Raw genomic sequence first — 19,407 nt, forward strand, 5'->3', positions numbered from 1 at the left:
ATCAGAAAAAAAGCAAACTAGTCTTGATCACGGTCTAATTTTGCAGCAGGACTTCACTTTTACCCTCTAAAAGTGTCAAAAAGTGACAGTGAAGCTGTAATCTTGTAACAACACAAATGTTACATTGCTGTGTGTTAGTGAGTAATGATTGTTTAATCCTGACTCATATGAGAAACTCAGTGTATCAGCTTTTATCTGAGAGTGTCCAGTACACTGATAGGTCCAGGATGTCCTTGGTCTATAATAGCACGGACTGGAACCACAGGTTGCACAGAATTCTTTTCATATACATGACGGTGTCAGACAAGCATGAAGCAAAAACAAAACCTGCACAAGTTTAGGGTTCAACTTTTCTTCAAGTCAAAAGGAATCCCAATCTTTACCACAGACATACAGCAGGATGTCTAAACCCCAAAACTGCTGTAATAAGTAAAGCAACCTTTGAAATTGCTATTGCATTGTAAACTACAGGCAGTGTCCAAGGCTATATACAATAGTTTGTACCAATGGACGGTTTAACTTAATCCAAGTCGTATGAAGATAGGGAATTCCAAGATGTCTCATGAAAACCTTACTGTCTGAGAGTAAATATCATTATTTCTTTTCATTGTACACTGATTTAAGCAACATAGCAAAAGTCTGATGCCAGTGTCACAAGTGTGTATATAAATCATGTATTAAACAATACAGTGTAGAATAATGCAGTGTGTGAAATTCCTGCTATAGTGCAAAAAATTATACTAACAATAACATGTCCATCACATAAATCCCCATGATCCCCAGCTCCCACAAAGTGAGTGAGAGACCTGAGTCCACTCCAGTGAATCCAGTCCGTGTTTTGCAGCCGCTGCTCTCTGCCGGGGTGATCACTCTGCTTCACTCTGGTTTTGGCCGTTTGGTCCCTGGAGGAGCATCCACGCACTCTGCCACACGCACCCATACAGCATGGAGGTGCTGCCGCTCACTCTCAGCTGAAGTCCAGTAGGTCAGCAGAGGATGGTACCAAAGGTCCAAAACATGCTGAATGAGGAACTGGTGTCCTGACTGCATCTACCCGCACTGACTGGACATCTCAGCGGCTTCACTTTGCCATGGAGTTTGGAAGAGTTTGCTCCAAGTATCAGAAGACTATGCTGATCACCATGATGATGTTCAAACTGGGTAAGGCTAATCATCATCTCCTCCTTTTCACGGAATACTACAGCCTATGGATCTGTGAATTTAGGTCACTTGTTCTCAAACTTCTCAAACTTTTTGGACGGTGAGACCTTAAACATGTTTCTGGCTACAGGTGGCAACTGTCCCGTGAAAACCATGTGTGTCCGCTTTTGGTGATATTTATCTTTATCTTTTTTATTTATAAATGTTTGGTCCAACAAAACCCTAAAACTAAGGCACTTAATTTAAGCAAACTGTTTCTCAAGTCATTTCATTTCAATTCTTCTTAGATGCTTGAAGAGGTAAAATTATCCATCAATATAGAATAACTCTTTCAAAATGTTTTTTACTTTTTTTACAATGACTTTAAAATTTGCATTGTAATCAGTGTAACACTATCTTAAGATTTCTGCATATTTCTGCTTTATCTATGATGAAGACCAGGGGTTCCCAATTGTGGTGTCTGCACCCCCACACAGCCACAAGACAAATCCGAGGTGCTTAACAGAAAGAATGCTACAGACAATTCAGTTTGAACAGTTTGTCTCTTCAGGCCTTGAACAGCTCAGATAAATTAGTGAAGATGAAGATGAAGAAAAGTCACTTTGTTTGACTCTGGGTGCTTGTTATGGGCCTAATGGGCATCTTTATTTTTGACGTTTTTCTGCTTTATTAGGGATTGAATTAAAAATCATTGATTGATTTGTATGTAAGTTTGCAGTGTTTTGACTGTAGTGTGCAGCATCACTGTATGGGTGTGGTGAGTGGGGGTGGGGTCGGCTGACGGGTATTTCTTGACCCCCTCCACCTTATGAAACCTTGTTGACCCATTTTTCCCGCGACCTTCATTTGTGGGCAGCATCTGCAACTCATTTAAATGGGGCTGGACTGACAGCAGGGATTGGCTGGGTGGCATTGTTAAAGATCCCCATGGTAACGAGCCGAGCGTCCGGCTGCAGTGTTTTTTTGTCTCTTTGAATGCAGGAGCGATGGGTATTAAGGAGCATGGCAAAGGACCAGGCACTCTGAGCGCTTAACACATACCGAACACACACGGCCCCAACTGTTTAGTTTGGTGGTGAATGGAAGCAGTTTTTGATAGAAAATAGGAGTTTTACTGATGTAAAGTAAAGATTCATCGGTTGTAATGTGTCAAAAACCAAATGAGACGGTGAGCAACAGTTTAGTTCCACTGAAACTTAAATCTGCTGAAGAGGGAAAGGAAGGATAGTAGGAAGGACAACAGAAAGAAAAAAGGTTTAATACAATTTAAGTAAGATAAAACTTACTTTGAGTGTAAAATGTGTGTTTGCAATTCTCATTATGAAAAAAAAATTGTCAGTTTTGTCAATTTCCCTTTAAAATCCATACCAGGAAAGTGGAAAAGAAATAATGGCTAACGGAAGGATTGAGGAAAGTAAAAGAAAGGGAGGAAAGGAGGAAGATGATATTTTTGATATGTCATTTAATGTTAAAGTGTAAAACATCAAGTAATTACAGCTATTTACTATTGAGGAGTAATTTAGAGCAAATCATAGATAAGAAAAGAAGCAAGATCATTAAAGGTGGATTCACTCAAGTTCTAATATATGCTACAAAATATATTTAACTTCCCCAATTTGTTTAGCTTCAGTCTTTGAGGCTGATTATTCAAAAGAGTAAAATGGTGCCGACACCTGTTTTGCACGCAGCAGTGGAGCTGTCAGAAGCAGACGATACACAGCAGACATGGAGATCTGCTTTACAGGCTTTCAGTGGAAAACTGTGACTAATAAGAGGAGGATTTTGTTACTTGGTTGTAGCTGTTGTTAGACTCCAAGTTCCTGTCTTCTGCTTCTTTTCGAACATCTTGAGGTGCAGTTTCCAGATTACTATTATGACCAGAGAAGAAATTGCACTTGTTGGTAGTCCGTCATAGACATCATACCTCCATAATGCCTGGAGTCTTGATTTTTCAGAAACAGGTAAAAATGTTGACAAATTGTTGACCTTGGTATGTTTGAAGTTACTTACTGAAGCAGACATTGTACATGACATTGTGCATACAGGTGTAGGATATTTTGGAGATCATTTTTTTATATAGAAAGAGGAGAGAGAAAGATAGAGAGACGGACGGTTGTGTTATCCCTACTATTGTTGTTGAACTTTATATATAGACCCTGAGGTAGAGTACAAGTGGACTGGAGTTACAATGATGTCATAGGGTAGATAACTTACAGGATGATGTCAAACAGCAATGCAGGCTAGTACAAATCGCATCATAGGTTGTGATAGAGAGAGAGAGAGATAGGGGAAGTTACTTACATGTCTGTGAAGGTTCTCAGTCATCCAGGTCATGGTATCCAAGGAAAGTAAATCTTAAGATGGAGAGGCTTCTTCAGTACGGAAGAGGCTTGACTGACTCGGATGAGAGGTGAAAAGTCTTCAAGCTTTTACCAGCAAGTCCAGTTGCTTGAGATTTACTTTCCTTGGATACTGTGTAACATTTTAATGTGAAAGACATTATGACTCTGTGGCACCTTCTACAAATGGAATCTGATCAGAGGAAAAATGTTTTGGCCCAAGGAAAGTTAATCTTAGGCAACTGGACTTTCTGGCAAAGGCTTGAAGACTTCTCACCTCTCATCTGAAAGGCTTCTTCAGTTCAACATATTTGCTTGGTGGGCCAACTCGGTTGATTAGTCTTATTTAAATATTTCACACAGTCAGAGTAGGTCAGATGAATGGCTCATTAGGCATGCATGAGAAATTATTCACATAATAAAAATGGAATAATGGAATAATAATAACGTTAGATTTAAAAAACATTTCAGTTAAGATAAAATACTTGACATCATCATTGACATTCAGAAAACAAGTATTCCACATTGCCATAATGGCACAATTTCATGGATGTTAACCCACAAAATTTAGTGTTGTTTTCTACTTAGCCTCTTTCTGAAGAAAATTTCAGTTTGTTGCCCTTTGAGACATTTAAACAGCAGTCCAATGGCGATTCTGCTGGTCGCAGCAGTAATTTGTCTTGTGTTTATCTGTAAACTGGACTCAACGTGCCTGAGATGATGCAGTCTGTCTCTGCAGCAACTTACAAAGGAGACAAAAGCTTACGTCTGAGCCTCAGTGTGTAAGTGTGACTGATTCAGTGAGGATTTGTGCATTTTTGTCTATAAAGAAAGACAGCCACCTGCTGTGGGCCTTTGGAGCACAAAGTTGAGCCCAGGCAGAGCTGCCAGTCTCTTGCAGTGATTCAATAAAATTCCTCAGAGTTGAGCTTGTGCGTTAGCCAGGGGCTTCCCTTTCCCTGTGATTCATCACACTGATGCTTCCTCTACCCTGCTGCACCACTCTGTTATTACTTTGCTCAGACTGGAGGCAAACATGTCCTGCTGTCTGTCCCAAACATCTGTGTTTACATGATAAATACCTTTATCAGATATTTATGTTGTCAAGACAACAGATGATTTTTGTCAAATATTAATTTGAGTCAGATTGTCCTAAGGTATGTTATTCAATACAAATTGATTAGTTCAAGCATGTAAACATGGTAATCAGGTTCTGCCACCTCAACATGAATTTGATCAATGGACTTGCTTTATAGTGCAACTGTGAGATGGGTCATGTATTCATAGAATGATGGAATCCTCTCTCCATTATTTTTGCCTCAATTGCCGCATGAACAAATAAATACGTGCTTGTAAACATACTCAGTGCCATGATCTCACTGGCTCATTGGAGTTTTTCAGTGCATCTCCTTAAAAAGTCTAAGTAATCTTTTAATTTTTAAGACGACCGAACACATGATGTTTTGATCATCATTTCATGTTTTGATGTTTGATTTGAAGGTGGAAATAGAGTCCAGCTGATGGATGTGTTGAGGGGGGAGAGGGTGCAGAGAAGGATTGTAGATAGATTGTAACGGGCTAAAAAAAGACAAAATATAAATGAAAGAATCCAGGAAATCCAGAAATTTGCATAAATGAGTCAGAGGCTCTCAGAAGAGCAGTGATCAACCAGCGATGGTTACACTTTCAGAATGATTCTGAAACTGGTGCTGGCAATGTACAATCCAGGTGAAGCTTCAGAAATGAGTTTTACTGAAGATTTAATGTGATTTGTTTTCCCTCAAGAAACACAACTATTTATTAATTCTAGTATCTAGTATTGAGGAAGGAGGAATCTTCTGTAGTTCATTGCTTTGTGCATTTTTTGGCCAGCTTCCTTAGATTGAAATCGATAACTTGTTAAGCGTGTACAAATCAGAATCAGAATCAGAATTAGAATCAGAATCAGAATCAGAATCAGAATCAGAGCTTTATTGCCAAGTAAGTTTTCACGTACAAGTTCTGGTCGTTGGTGCGATCAACATATAAGAGGAACAGTAAATCTACAAAACATTTGTCTTCCCATGATAGACTCAATGGGTGCAGTTACTTCAAAATATTAACCCACAGAAAGGGCACATTAATTGAATTGCCTTGCAGGAACAAATAAGACAGAAAGAAGCAGCTGCAGCTGAAATGATGCTGATTTAGCAGTGTGCAATTGAGTTGTAGTCCCTTAAATAGTTAAAGAGAAATATCCAGAATAATATGGTATTTATTATGTATTATATAATTCTCTTTGAGTGATTTTTATTGCAGACAAATCAAAGACAAATTTAGTCTAATCCCTAATTCCCACATGATCGCTCTCTTTCTACTTTCCTTGTTTCTTTCCTTCTTTCCTTTCCTCCTTTTCGTTTTTCTTTTTTCAGCTGATCAGGAATAAATAAATGATAAATGATCCCACTATGAAGATACACGGTTTTTGCCCAGTAGTGAAACTGAATTCCACTGAGAAAAGCCGTTTCACTTTGAATAGTATAGGTATCACTGCCTGCTCCAGAGCTTGTCCGTTGTGGTAGTGATACTTCAAGGTAAATAAACTGAGTACTTGTTCTAGGCTCGGTCTAAACCTCTCTGAAGGTCTCTCGATAGCATTGTTGTTTTGATCTTGAGGTCCTTCTTACCTGCCCTCTCACAGGGCGATGAGCCTCAGCTCTGCTCAGTGTTACTGCTGGCTGGGGAGGCTGGTACCACTCAGTGCCATGCAGGGATCAGCCTCGTCTGGACATAACCATGATCTATGGACTGCTCCATTTGACACTGGGGCTGGTTTGTGTGTGTGTGTGTGTGTGTGTGTGTGTGTGTGTGTGTGTGGGAGGAGCTGCTGTCAGCTCTCTGGAATGTGTGAGAGTGATTTGGTTTGGGTGGGGGGGGTGAAGAGAAAATTGGACCCAGGCTATCTCTGTCAGTGCACATATTCCTACAAGAAACGCTTTATTGACAAAAAAGTACAAAATGCTTAAATGCGGTAAAATAAGTATCAAAGGTAGAAGTGATGAGACAGAGTGGATGGAAGGAATATGAGAAGAGGAGAGGAAGCAAGGAATGAGGAATTTGGGAAGCAAGGACAGAAGTAAGGAAGAAAAGAAATCAACTATAAAGGCAGAATGCTTTTAGATCCATTAAATAACGATGGAAAGTGGGAAAGAAATAATGTTGGAAATAAGAAATACACTATGATATGAGCTAAGGAAGAAAGAGGGAACATACACACACACACACACTCACACACACACACACTCACACACACTCACACACAGATACACACTGGACGTCCATTCCCAGTCGACCTGCTTACTGTTTGTCCTTATAAACATGGCAGGATGAAATGTATAAACAGCTGCTTCCATCACAGAAAACGTGTTTCCTATCAGCATTTCTCCTAAAAGCTGAACAACAGATAAGCTGCTGAGTCAGAGTGCAAATGTAATGATGTTGTAAAATGCATGTGCGAGATTTCCCAATGTCTACTTCTATCATTTTTCCATTTAACCCTGTATGCTTTGGCAATCTGGTGCAGCGGCAACTTTAACAGTTTCTAACAATAAAAATACTATTTAAGCACAATTGGCAATCGTGAGTAATCCTTCTGGGCTGGAGAACTATTAAAGGAACTCAAGAAAAAAAATGCAACGAATGTGATAGATAGAGATAGACATTTTGTTTATATGAAGCATATTGATCATCTTCTTCAAATTGTGTGTTCAGGGGGGAAAGATATCGTTCATTGTCAGATTTTCAATTTTGATGCTTCTAAAATCTCAGAGGAGTGGCAGGCAGTTGTGTGTGCTGCTGCAGGTGGAATCAGTCTGCAGCAGGGATATGGGATAGGGTGACTATGCCAGATTTCTCCCTCTCTCTCTCTCTCTCTCTCTCTCTCTCTCTCAGCATATCTTGATTTATAGCTATTTTAGTAGTAGTAGTCATTTATTTCAGTCCTTATTAACAATTCATCATCCATCAACGTCTCCAAACAGAAATATTCCATGGTATCAGCACAAGCAGGCAAGAGTTTGTAATCCCCTATCCATATTCCTCTAAGTGTTTTGAGTTCCCTTATCATAACTACTTTGACTTCTTCAGGTATTCCATGTAGCCAAATCATCACTTTGCAGTTTCTTGTCCATATTGCCTGTAGTGGGTTCTGTGGTGTTTCCTTTGGATACATGCATGTCTGGCAATGTCTGTGTTCTTTTTTGTAAGATGCTCCATCAAGTACATTTCACTCCTTACTCCTTTCCATTCACATGGGCTTAAACTGAATTGAATCTGGGTTAGACACATTTAGAGACTGAGTGAGTGATACCATTGCCAATAGGCTGTGACCAAACAATCTATAATTTAACAGTAGCAGTCTTAAATGACTTGTCCCAAGCTGTTTGAACGTTCAATAGTGACTCTTTGATTGGCAGCGCTGACAGCTGCTGCCTTCATCCAGTAATAAGTTTACACGTGCAACCATCTGCTCTGAGTATCAGTCCAGGCAAAAGAGGGGCTTTCTGCTCTCCGTTAGAGCAGATTGGCTTCTAAGCACCTCTGAAGGTCACAGTTAGTGATCACCCACTGTATAAGCCAAAGGGTAATACAAAGCTTACACAGGGGAGATAGTGTGTACTGTCCACCAGCAGGCCTCCAAGGAAAGTTAATCTTAGGCAACTAGACTTGCTGGTGAAGGCTTGAAGATGTTCCACCTCTCATCCCAACGGCTTCTTCAGTTCGAAAACCAGAACTGGAGAAGCTTTTCAGATGAGATGGATACCATGACTTGGATACTACGACCTGGATGACTGAGAACCTTCACAGACACTCACCAGCATGCATTCAGTACAAACAACAGACAACAGTAATGCACAGATTCAAATTCAGTTTGGAGCTTTGTCTACTACAAGTTTAACACTACCTGTTTTCTTCCTCTCCAGGGCTTCTGTGCACAGCTGCAGCAGACACTTGTCTCCCAAATCCCTGCACCAATGGTTCCACTTGTCTTGAACTCCATGGTGACTATCTGTGCTTATGCCCCAGAGAACCGGTGCGGTACTCTGGTAAAAACTGTGATGTGCTGTATGATCCCTGTATCCTGGCACCCTGTGCTAATTGCACTAGCACACCAGGTACTGAGGAGTACACCTGCCACTGCCCGGATGGCTTCACTGGACCCAACTGCACCCAGGAAGTAGATGAATGTCACAGCAACCCTTGCACAGGCACCCGGCCCTACTGTGTAGATGCACTCAATGGCTATACCTGTCACTGCCCCATTGGGTTTGGAGGATTGGACTGTCAGTATAATGTGACCATTTGCTCAGAGGAAACGTGCCAGAATGGCGGCTCCTGTGTGAACGTTCCTGAGCTTGGCTACCAGTGCCTGTGCGCTGCTGGGTATCAGGGGCTGCACTGTGAAGAGAACATTGATGAGTGCCAGTCTAAGCCCTGTCTGAACGGGGCCATCTGTGTAGATGGGGTCAACACATATCAGTGCTACTGTGTTCCGGGGTTTCAAGGCTACCACTGCGACATGGATATTAATGAGTGTGCCTCAAGACCCTGTCAGAATAATGGCACGTGTTTGGATGAGGTGGATCGCTACACATGTGACTGTGCTCCAGGCTTCAAAGGTAAGACCCTTTATAGACCAGGTAACAAGTAGATGGGTATTTGAAAGGCTGGCTATCTTGTTTTTGGAGCTGATGAGTACATATTTATCACTTTAGAGTGAAGGAATAGGGAAGATAATAATTTTTCTACATTTTTCTACATCTACTACGAGTTTAATCTGAGTTGCCATTGTCCCCTGTAGGCATTAATTGCCAGATGGAGATTGATGAGTGTGAGGTGCAGCCCTGCCAGAATGGTGCCACCTGCCAAGACCATGTCGCCATGTACACGTGTGAGTGTATGGCAGGTTTCCAGGGCCAGGACTGTGAGGTCAACATTGATGAATGTGTCAGCATGCCTTGTCTAAATGAGGGCAGGTGCATAGACAGGGTCAACAGGTAAGATTCGCCACGTGCACTGCACACACACACTTGCGCGCACACACTCACACACACACACACACATGCTCACACACACACACACACAAGCACAGACACACACACACACACACACATGCACTCACGGACACACACACGCACGCGCGCACGCACGCGCGCACGCACGCGCGCACGCACGCACGCACGCACGCACGCACGCACGCACGCACAAATTGGAATTAATGGTCAATATAATGTAATAGGCTGTGTTGAAGTTAAGACATATAATAATTAAACTAAAGTGATATTATATTAAGAAGCAAGTTCAGATTTTCACATGACAAAAGTGGAACTTTGAACATATTGTTAATATCCGCCCCAATTCACAACCACAGTGATGATATGATGATTGTCAGGATATGCTTTTATTGTGGAAATCCACAACATTCTTGTCATTTATTATCTTACTTGGCTATACATGTTGTTTTCCATTCTAATAACAAAGCCTGTGTTGAGTTCTAATAAGTGTTTGTTCACAGCAGTGAGAGATTTGATAAAATCTGTTCTGTTTATCCTTTTCATCAGTGTAAAACAAATGTGTTTCTGTGTCTTGTAGCTATGAGTGTGACTGCAATGGGACAGGCTTTATAGGTGACCACTGTGGTGTAGATATTCCTGAATGTGCGTCTGACCCCTGCCAACATGGAGCCACTTGCCAGGAGGGGATCAACCAGTACCGGTGCCTCTGCTGGCCAGGTACACATCATCATAGATAAAGAGATAGAGATCATCTTTAATATAAGTATATAGTGTAGTCTGTCTGTCTGTCTGTCTGTCTGTCTGTCTGTCTGTCTATCTATCCTGGGAATAGGTGGATTCAAAACATGAATATTTGTGTGTGTGCTTGTGCAGGTTACGAGGGAGAGCACTGCCAGGTGGATGTAGATGAGTGTGATCTGCATCCCTGTGAGAATGGGGGTGTGTGTTTCCAGCTCTCAGATATCCAAAACTACAGGATTCTCCCTGAACTCAGCACAGTGAATTTCAGCTATGAATGGGCAGCTGGCTTCATCTGCCATTGTCTGCCAGGATTCACTGGTAAGTGAAGTCTTTATCTTTAGTTCAAAGAGTTATGTGAGGTAGTTTGAGTCTCTTTGTCAGTGACGATATTTGAATATCTACTTATCATATTAGATCAGTATTAACTGTATATTACAGTTTGGGTTTGCATACAATTTTATGATGATGATGATGATGATGATTATTATTATTATTAAGACATTTACGCTGTGCTTTCTCTGATTAAAGTATGTAAACCATGATATTGTGGTATCCTAGTTAAAGATACAAAGAAAGTAGAAGGTAAAATACACATTAGGTAAATATACATCTGAAAGGTGGGGAGATATTTCTACACAGCATGTTATTTGTTTTCGGGTGCTACAATGGCTTCAAACTGAGGTTTCCTCTGCAGGAGATAACTGCTCAATCAACATAGATGAGTGTGCGTCTGCTCCTTGTCATCATGGAGGAAGTTGCCAGGATCTGGTCAACTCCTATCAATGTGTGTGTCCAGATGGCTTCACAGGTAGGAGAAACCTCTTATCTCCAAACAAAACACCTCCCCTGACCTGCTTAAGCTTGGACTCAGCCATTGTAGACAGATAAGCATGATGCTAGGTATTTGAACCTTGTTTGTCAGTAAAGAGTTAATCCTCCTCCTGCTGATCATTCCACATGACTAGCCATGGTATTAATTCCTCATTAGAGGAGATTTGTCGCTAAATCACTCAAAACAGGGGGAATAAAACGAAAACCTGACCTTGAAACACACAGTTTGGGCTGGAATTCAGCCAATATAGCTAGTCAACAAAATGAGACGCTAATTAGCTGATAGTATTATGGCCACAGGAAGCAGTGACCATAGCCGAGTGGAGTGTAGGAGGCGATGAGAGGGAATATGGGTGGAGGAGCATAGAAGAAAAGAACAGAGCCAATGAAAGCTACAATATGCCAGTAATCTATTTTGGGCATGAAACTGGGGTCTCCTGAGAGATCTATGGGATAGGGGGGTTGGGTGGATTACAGCAAATCTGTTTCGAAATCTTATTAAAGCCTGATGAAGAGAACTAAGCACTTTTTCCAAAATTATTTGCATTTATCTCAACTTTCCGTTGCACATATGCAAGATGTCACATGATGGTTGGCATTGTGACTGTCTGCTAAAAAAAAGCTTGTCTGAGCCCTTCCATCCATTTTTTAAAACAGGTGTGTTACTTGTCAGTCATTTGTTCTGGACACTCTCTGAATGCCGGACTTCAATTGGAAAATCTTCTGTTTTGAAAAAGCTTTTTGGCAAACTCAAATATGGATGTTACAATGTCTGACATTTGTATGGAGACAGACCACTGACATATGATGATTTAAATTTGTATTGGCTAAATTTCACTTTGCGCAGCTACACAGTTTCTACCTGCAGCACCTCCTCTGCTTCTGCCCCTGTGGGCCTTCACAAGCCAATAGCGCATCGATCAGGGTACGCACTGCAGCACTGCCAAGCATTCCTCTTGTTAGCTCTGACAGGAGCCAGCTGGAGTCTGGAGGCTTACTGCTCAGATCAGGCAGGACTTCAGAAAAGGAGAGGGCCAGAGGGTGGTATGTAGGGAGGGAGGACGAGATTGATGGAAGGATAGAGGTAGAGAGGGAGGAGGAAATGAAAAAAGGTGGGCAGGACTGCCTCGTAATCACTCCTGCCTTTCTGCCTGGCACAGCGTGGAGGAGTAGAGGCTGTTCTGCATTGTAAGCTGAAGAGAGAGAGAGAGAGAGGGAGAGAGAGCGAGAGAGGACCTGATTGTGTCACTTCTGTCATCTGCTGTGTGGGTGTGAAGAGTGTGAGGAGTGGGTTTGGGTCTTTACTCTGTGGATCATGAAGGGAAGGAGGTTGGAGCTGCTGCTGCTGTGCTGCTGTGGGCCTTGGTGGCTGGCAGGTACTTTTTACTGCTACATTTGTTTATGTGGAAGAAGTCTTGGTGCAGAGAGGACGAAACGGCTTTGTTGTTGAGTATTTAATGGACCATTATTGTGACAGATATATATATGTGTTAAGGAAGACTGTGAAATAAATCCACCTCTACTGCAACTGTGCAGTTAATGCCATTTCATCATCTGTACATGATAACGACTGAAAATCATGTGTCAAATCAGTGTGTGCGACCGAGGCAGCATTTGTTTATCTGTGTTTATGTGTGTGTGTGTGTATGCGCGTCCGTGCATGCTTGCTTTTATGCTTTGATCTAATTAAGCCCTTAAGTTTGACTTTCCAGGCATTGATTCATTAACTACAATTAAGATTACATCATCAAGTTAAAATCCTCATCTATCACTTTGTAAACATCTAGTGGTGCATTATTCTCTACGCAGGTGTACACTGTGAGCTGGACATCAATGAGTGCGAAAGTGATCCTTGCAAGAATGGAGCCACATGTGAAGACGGTATCAACTTCTATAGGTGTCACTGCCCTGAGCCGGAGCCTGATCAGGAGCCCTGGGGTGGGCGAGACTGTGACGTCATCTTGGTCGGCTGCCAGGAACACCAGTGTCAGAATGAAGCAAAGTGTGTTCCCATGCTGACGGATGAAGGAGAGCACAAACACACCTGCCTCTGCCCACCAGGCTGGACTGGAGAACGCTGCCTCACCTCAACTACGTTCTCCTTTAACTCAGAGGGATACGTCCACATCCAACTGGCTGTTTCCAGCAACAGGACAAGGCCGGAGACAGACTATCATTACCTCAACCAGGGTTTTCATATGAAACTCCGATTCAGGAGCACTCTACCTGACATGCTGCTGTTCTACAGAGGCACCATGGAGCTCTTTGTCTCACTGGAGCTAGTTGGAGGCTTTCTCCAGGCCAGCGTGAAGGCAGCTAAGACCCTGCAGGTTGTCCATCCTGATGCTGTGAATGATGGAGAATGGCACCAGGTCACTGTGACCATGGATGAGAGTCTGCTTCTGGTTGTAAAGGGGCCTGGCTGTGAGGAGGGAGAAGGGTGCATCATGAGGAATGAGGGTCACAACCATCTTATCTTCTTCAACCCAAGCTCCTTTCATCAACTGTATGTAGGAGGGGCACCAGAGAATTATTTGGCCCATACAGCAAGCGGCCGGGGGTTTATTGGCTGTATGGAAGACCTCCTCGTTGATCATAAGTTGCTGCTGCCTATGCATCTCACTAGAGAAGAAACCCAGGGCTTGGAATTGGGATGCACCAAAAAGGACTGGTGTCAGACTGACCCATGCTCACAACGTGGACAGTGTGTGGACATGTGGGTTCATGCCAGCTGTAAATGTGAACGGCCATACTATGGGGACACGTGTGAAGAAGGTGAGTGTACTGCTGCCTCATGGGATTATAACAATATAATATAGGAATATCATATCAAACTTTTTCAAGGTCAAGGTCCCCAGTAAAATGATAGCAATCCTCAGAAAATCCAGGTTAGACTGTGTTTGAAATTCCAATATCTTAATTTTGAGCCAAGTTCACTTTCAGTTGATGACATAATTCTGTCTATTTATCAGGTGATTGTAGTTATTCTGTTTTCGTCTACAGCCAATACTGTCATGTATTGTAACTAAAGCTTTGAACATTGACATCCCTGTCTAATAAGATGTCTGGCCATAAAAAGATCTGTTTGGAGGTCATAGCAAGTTCAAAATTGCATTTAGAAATTCATCCAGCCTGTCAATGTCTGTCTCTCTGCCAGTGCTTGTCAGGTTAGGTGCATTCTGCCTACCTATGCTGAATTACTGAAAGTTGGCCAGGAAAAAAACGTTTCTGTGCTCAGAGTTGCATGCAGGTGTGATTTGATAAAAGATATATCAACGAATGATAATCTCTTCCTTTCAGAGTATCCATCCTGGACCTTTGGCCATGAAAACACCACCAGCTACAGTACCCATAACATCTTGGAAACACATGGAGAGAACTTCACCATTTCCTTCTTAATGCGCTCTCTGAAACACAACGGTCTGCTCCTGCAGCTCCATCGGGAAGAAAAGCCATACCTGACGCTGTATTTGAAGCAGGGCACCGTTGCTATCTACAGCCCCCACACCACGCTGCTATCAGAAGCCAAGCTCGTCACCGATGGCCACACTCATTTGGTTACCATGATAGTGCGCTATGGTCATGTGGTCTTCCCCAAGGCAGGGAATCATCGTGCCTTAGGCAATGTGAGTGTAGAGTCAGGGGATGTGGCCTATATCGGAGGGTTACCTGAGGGCAAAGACATGAATGCTTGGGGGGGAAACTTCAAGGGCTGCCTGCAGGACATTCGGTTGGACCAAAAGCATCTGACAATCGGAGATCATAGAGAAAAAGTGGAGCTTTACCCATCAAGCACAGAGGAGAATGTACTACAAGGATGCCAAAGTGACCACACATGCAAGGTAAAAATCACTTAAGGTATAGAGTGAGCCAGACAAAAAGTGTGTTTAGTTCTGACAGTTGTCAAACCACAACAGTCCATTCATTTGCTATTACACAGTGTCAGTACATGTCTCTCTTCTCCTGCTCCTTGGACACACCTGGGAATCAAGTTAAAGTCCCAGTTAAACTAAGCTCCTACTCACCACAAATATTTGTTTTCTTGTTATTGGATACATTTGTTTCAGTTCAGTTTTCTCTCAGAGTTATTTTCTGTTGAAGCTCTTATCAGAATGTAACAGTCTCATAGATACATTCTGTATTGCCTCATTCCTGCTGACAGTGACCTCAGTGATCATCTAATCTACCCATCTCTGTGTGTGTGTGTCTGTGTGTCTTACCAGGTTGATCCCTGTTTAAACGGTGGACAATGTGTTGTCACTTGGAATGACTTCAGGTGTGACTGCCCCATTAACTTCGCAGGCAGACTCTGTGAGACACGTCTGTGGTGTGTTGACAACCCGTGCGTTAAGGGCGTGCTGTGTGTGGACCTACAGGATGGTTATGAGTGTGAGTATATCTTTCACTGCAGGTCAAGTCAGCTCAGGTCAAATTTATTGGTCTGCTAAACTTGGTAAGGCTAACTGAGAATGAGATTAAATATCCATCCCTGAGTTTGATTCTACTCGCAAATCAGGAACTTAAACCTTTGCGCAGTATTAAACGAGTCAACGGTCAAATCACATGCATAAACAAGTATTATTATTCTGAAAGCAGGTAATTGTGACATTCATTAGATATGTTTACACAAATATAGGATCATGTAAAAGTACGCCATAGTCTGACTTCGACTTTATTTAGGCTCTAAATTGAAATGTAAACCTATAAACTGCTCCAGTACTCACATTTAGTTTCCATGGCAATTAGGATCCCTTTTTTGATAGCATGCGTTCTGTGACAATGTCAATGTCATCTCCTCTGACAGGTTTAACCGACGCCACCTTTGAGGACAACGCTCTTCAATATGTAGCCAACAGCTCCCTCATGACTCCTGTTACCAGCATTACCATGGAAGTACGGACACGGGATGAGAACGGCACCTTGTTACGGGCCGGCAGCAGGGCTGAAGTCCTCTGCCTGGGTCTGCTTAACTCCAACCTGCTGGTCAAAATCCGCAGTGGTGGAAGTCCAGAGCTGATGGCCTTCACTAGTGACACAGTCATTTCTGACGGGGCGTGGCACCACGTCCAGCTGGCAATGGCCGACTCTACGCAGTCAGCATCTCGCTGGCATCTCACTGTGGATGGAAGGAGGGTGGGCAGCAGCTATGGGATTGGTGGCAACCTCAATTTCATCAATGATACCAACCTCTGGCTGGCTGAGAACTTCACTGGATGCATAGGGGAAGTGAGGGTAGGCGGCGTCTACCTACCGCTCACAACGGTACCAGATCCTCCTCAAATGTCCTACTTCTCCAGACAGGGTGGACATGATCCAGTCACTGGGTGCCACGGTGCACCAGTTTGTGAGTCACAGCCCTGTCTCAACCAGGGAGTGTGTCAGGACCAGTTTAATGAGTTTAACTGCAGCTGCAGCCTAGGATGGGAAGGGGTTGTGTGTCAGACAGAGATAAACGAGTGCTCTTCAGGCCCTTGTGTCTATGGTTCATGTACTGACCTGCTGGCAGACTATCTGTGTGACTGTGAGCCTGGATACCTGGGAAAAAACTGCCAGGATGAAGTGGATAACTGTCTGGAGTTCAGCTGTATGAATGAGGGAATCTGTGTGGAAACAATGGGAGGCCACACGTGTTCATGTCCTCCTGGTTACATCGGCAAGCGCTGCCAGTGAGTATGTTTGTTGTCATAAAGTTTGGTGTTAACATGAGATTTAAAATGTAGTGTAGTGAATGATAGCCTCAATAAGAATATAATGGAAGTTTTTAATGTGCTGAACTGTTTTGGTGAGGATTGTGGTCTGGACAGTATATGACACTATGGTGAGGTGTGGTTACAGGTGCAACCGAGCACCTGCCTCTGACCACAACCACAATTGTTGCAGGGTGTGATCAGAGGTGCAGCAGGCTTGAAGCTTTCAACCACAGGAGGCCAGCAAAAACATGGATATTTAGCTGGTTTGCAGGAAGGAACAAAGGAACAAACCAACTTAAAATTAGGTCATAACTCTTACCCCTGAAGTCTATCTACCTCCTGAGCAGACGGAGAGGGAAAGCTTTCCATAACCCACGTTACATTATCACCAATAATGATGTATGGGTTATCAGTGCTATCACGATGCGCAAGCAACTACTTTTAAAATAAGCCAATTTCCTTAAATGTCTAGTTTGATTAGTAAAAGGTTTGCTTAAGACCTCCGACTGGCCGGCACTCTGAAACAACTTAATGCCGAGGTCTGAATTCCGTTGTAAAATTGTTTTCCTTTTGTCTCCAATAGGTGGCGTTTCCCTCCTGTGGCTTGTGACGCAACCAAACATTGTCTTAATGGTGGGATTTGTGTGGGGGGCGACACAGGTGGCAACTGCACCTGCAAGCCAGGATACATTGGTGCTTGGTGAGAACAGCACCCACAACATACTGCTGCTTACTCTCCGCTTTCTGTCTTTCTTTCTGAAGTTTGATCACTTTTCTCGCTACTGCTCAAGAGAAAGAATGTCTGAAACAAGTCCAAAGGTTTGTGTGTGTGAGCGTTGTGTTGAAGCCCTGCTGATGTGTTTCAGGTGTGAGATAGAAATAGATGAGTGCGAGTCCAGCCCTTGTCTCCACGGCGCCACCTGTTTGGACAGACTAAACCATTTCCAGTGTATCTGCATGACTGGTTTCAGCGGCTCACTGTGTGAACGCAATGTAAGTAACACACATGACCCTGACTCTGGGTTCATTCAGTCTTCTGTATGTATGCTACAGTATATGGAACAACATTCATTTATGTGAGATCATAGAAACTGGGTTATTGCATCGTGATGAAACAGAATATATACAGCTATACAGGTACATTAGATTTGGTAATGTAGTAAAAGTGATTGAACCTTTACCTTTTTAAATGAATAAAACACAACATATGATCCTTATAAAGATTTAATTACAATGTATAGTAAATATATGCAAATGTAACATAAGAAAAGATGTGATGTGATAGGATTTCTAGAAATGGAAGTGCCTTGTTTCAGGTTAGGCAGTCACTAGCAGCCTGGTTGTCATGTTCCCATGTCCCATAATCATTAGAAGGCAATTTATGTGTCAAAAACAAAGAGGTGTCCACCATTCTAACAGTCACAAAAAAAAAATCACATTTATGTCAGGGTTGTTAGATCAGAGTGAATAAATTACACTATATTATACTTTTTGTTAAATTTACAATCTAATTCATTTACATACGTACATGTCATACTCCTCTGTTTCCTCTGCTTTCCAGAAAGAAGAACAAAAGGAGAGAGTCCCCTGGTTGGCAGTGACCATCCCGCTGACTACTCTGTGTGTGCTCCTGGCCATCCTGGCAGTGTTTGTCCTCATCATGACGGCTCGGAAGAAGCGTCAGTCAGAGGGCACATACAGCCCCAGCTGTCAGGAGGTTGCTGGTGCCAGACTAGAGATGGGCAGCGTCCTCAAAGTTCCCCCAGAGGAGCGGCTGATCTGAGGCCCTTACATCCAGAGGATATATCTATGTAATCGGCAACGATGGACCAATGCTCTGCAGTGCCATGCTGCTAGCCCCCTGCCCTGCTGGGAAGTGATGAAGGAGGACCAGTCAGTGGCTGATCCATTTACTAAGGGAAAGCTACTGAAGCCTCAGAAGCGGACAGGTGAAAGCACAGAGGCTGGGCGTCCTCTGTGGATTAGTGAGGGTGCTCCTGTTGGGGAGAGTGTGCTCAAAGGATGCTTTGACCCTGACAAGAGTTCAGATTGGATGACAATTTATTCACATGGTGTCAAAATGATGTGAGGCCATGTGTAGATGAAGAAAGACAAACTCTAGACCCTCTGGTATGATGGAACATATTCATGGTTTTTCAAAGCAAAAGCTACATTCAGAGACTTTCCCTTAAGATTCTCATCTCACTGAGTTTTACCTGTTTTAGCTTTGGAAATCGTGATCCATTTTTTGAATTTTTCCATTTTCCATTTTTGCCTTTTTGCATATTTGCATTTTTTCACTTCCAGAGCAATTGGTTTTGACTCATTTTTTCTACGTAAATATTCTTCATTGTTCTGTCCATAAACCAAACATAATTTCAGATGAAAACAAAATTTAAAAAAATGTAATCAAAAGACTTAAATTGAATCATTGTTTGAAAATTGTCCACCCCAAAAAAGAGACAAATAAAGTCCTCAAGGTTTTATCAGAATCTGGTCCATTACCAACTTTGGTGTGTAGGGCCGACAAAGGTTGTCAACCCTACACACACATCAGTGTACAGCTTCTTTTACTTTCACCACATTGTAGTC

General features: G+C 42.6%; 1 protein-coding gene across 1 annotated transcript; it reads left to right on the forward strand.

Annotated features, from left to right (window-relative positions):
• Positions 1-1,091: 1,091 nt before the first annotated feature.
• Positions 1,092-18,598, forward strand: LOC143000256 (protein crumbs homolog 2-like). The gene is made up of 13 exons (XM_076149508.1): positions 1,092-1,161; positions 8,462-9,157; positions 9,340-9,535; positions 10,131-10,270; positions 10,427-10,612; positions 10,989-11,102; positions 12,935-13,900; positions 14,426-14,967; positions 15,349-15,514; positions 15,930-16,791; positions 17,399-17,515; positions 17,682-17,808; positions 18,377-18,598. The coding sequence occupies exons 1-13, from the start codon at positions 1,092-1,094 to the stop codon at positions 18,596-18,598; spliced, it is 4,404 nt and encodes a 1,467-aa protein (XP_076005623.1).
• Positions 18,599-19,407: the final 809 nt, after the last annotated feature.

This window comes from Genypterus blacodes, unplaced genomic scaffold, assembly GCF_046128005.1.
Source record: "Genypterus blacodes isolate CSIRO-AG114 ecotype Tasmania unplaced genomic scaffold, CSIRO-AGI_Gbla_v1 ptg000045l_1, whole genome shotgun sequence".
NCBI classification, from domain to species: Eukaryota; Metazoa; Chordata; class Actinopteri; order Ophidiiformes; family Ophidiidae; genus Genypterus; species Genypterus blacodes.

What these genes read in the sequence shown, in the direction of transcription:
- LOC143000256 (XM_076149508.1), top strand. Translation starts at nt 1,092, where the DNA reads ATGGAGTTTGGAAGAGTTTGCTCCAAGTATCAGAAGACTATGCTGATC. An exon ending in CTGTGCTCCAGGCTTCAAAG is followed by an intron (nt 9,158 to 9,339) that starts GTAAGACCCTTT and finishes TGTCCCCTGTAG; the next exon opens with GCATTAATTGCCAGATGGAG. An exon ending in TTGTCTGCCAGGATTCACTG is followed by an intron (nt 10,613 to 10,988) that starts GTAAGTGAAGTC and finishes TTTCCTCTGCAG; the next exon opens with GAGATAACTGCTCAATCAAC.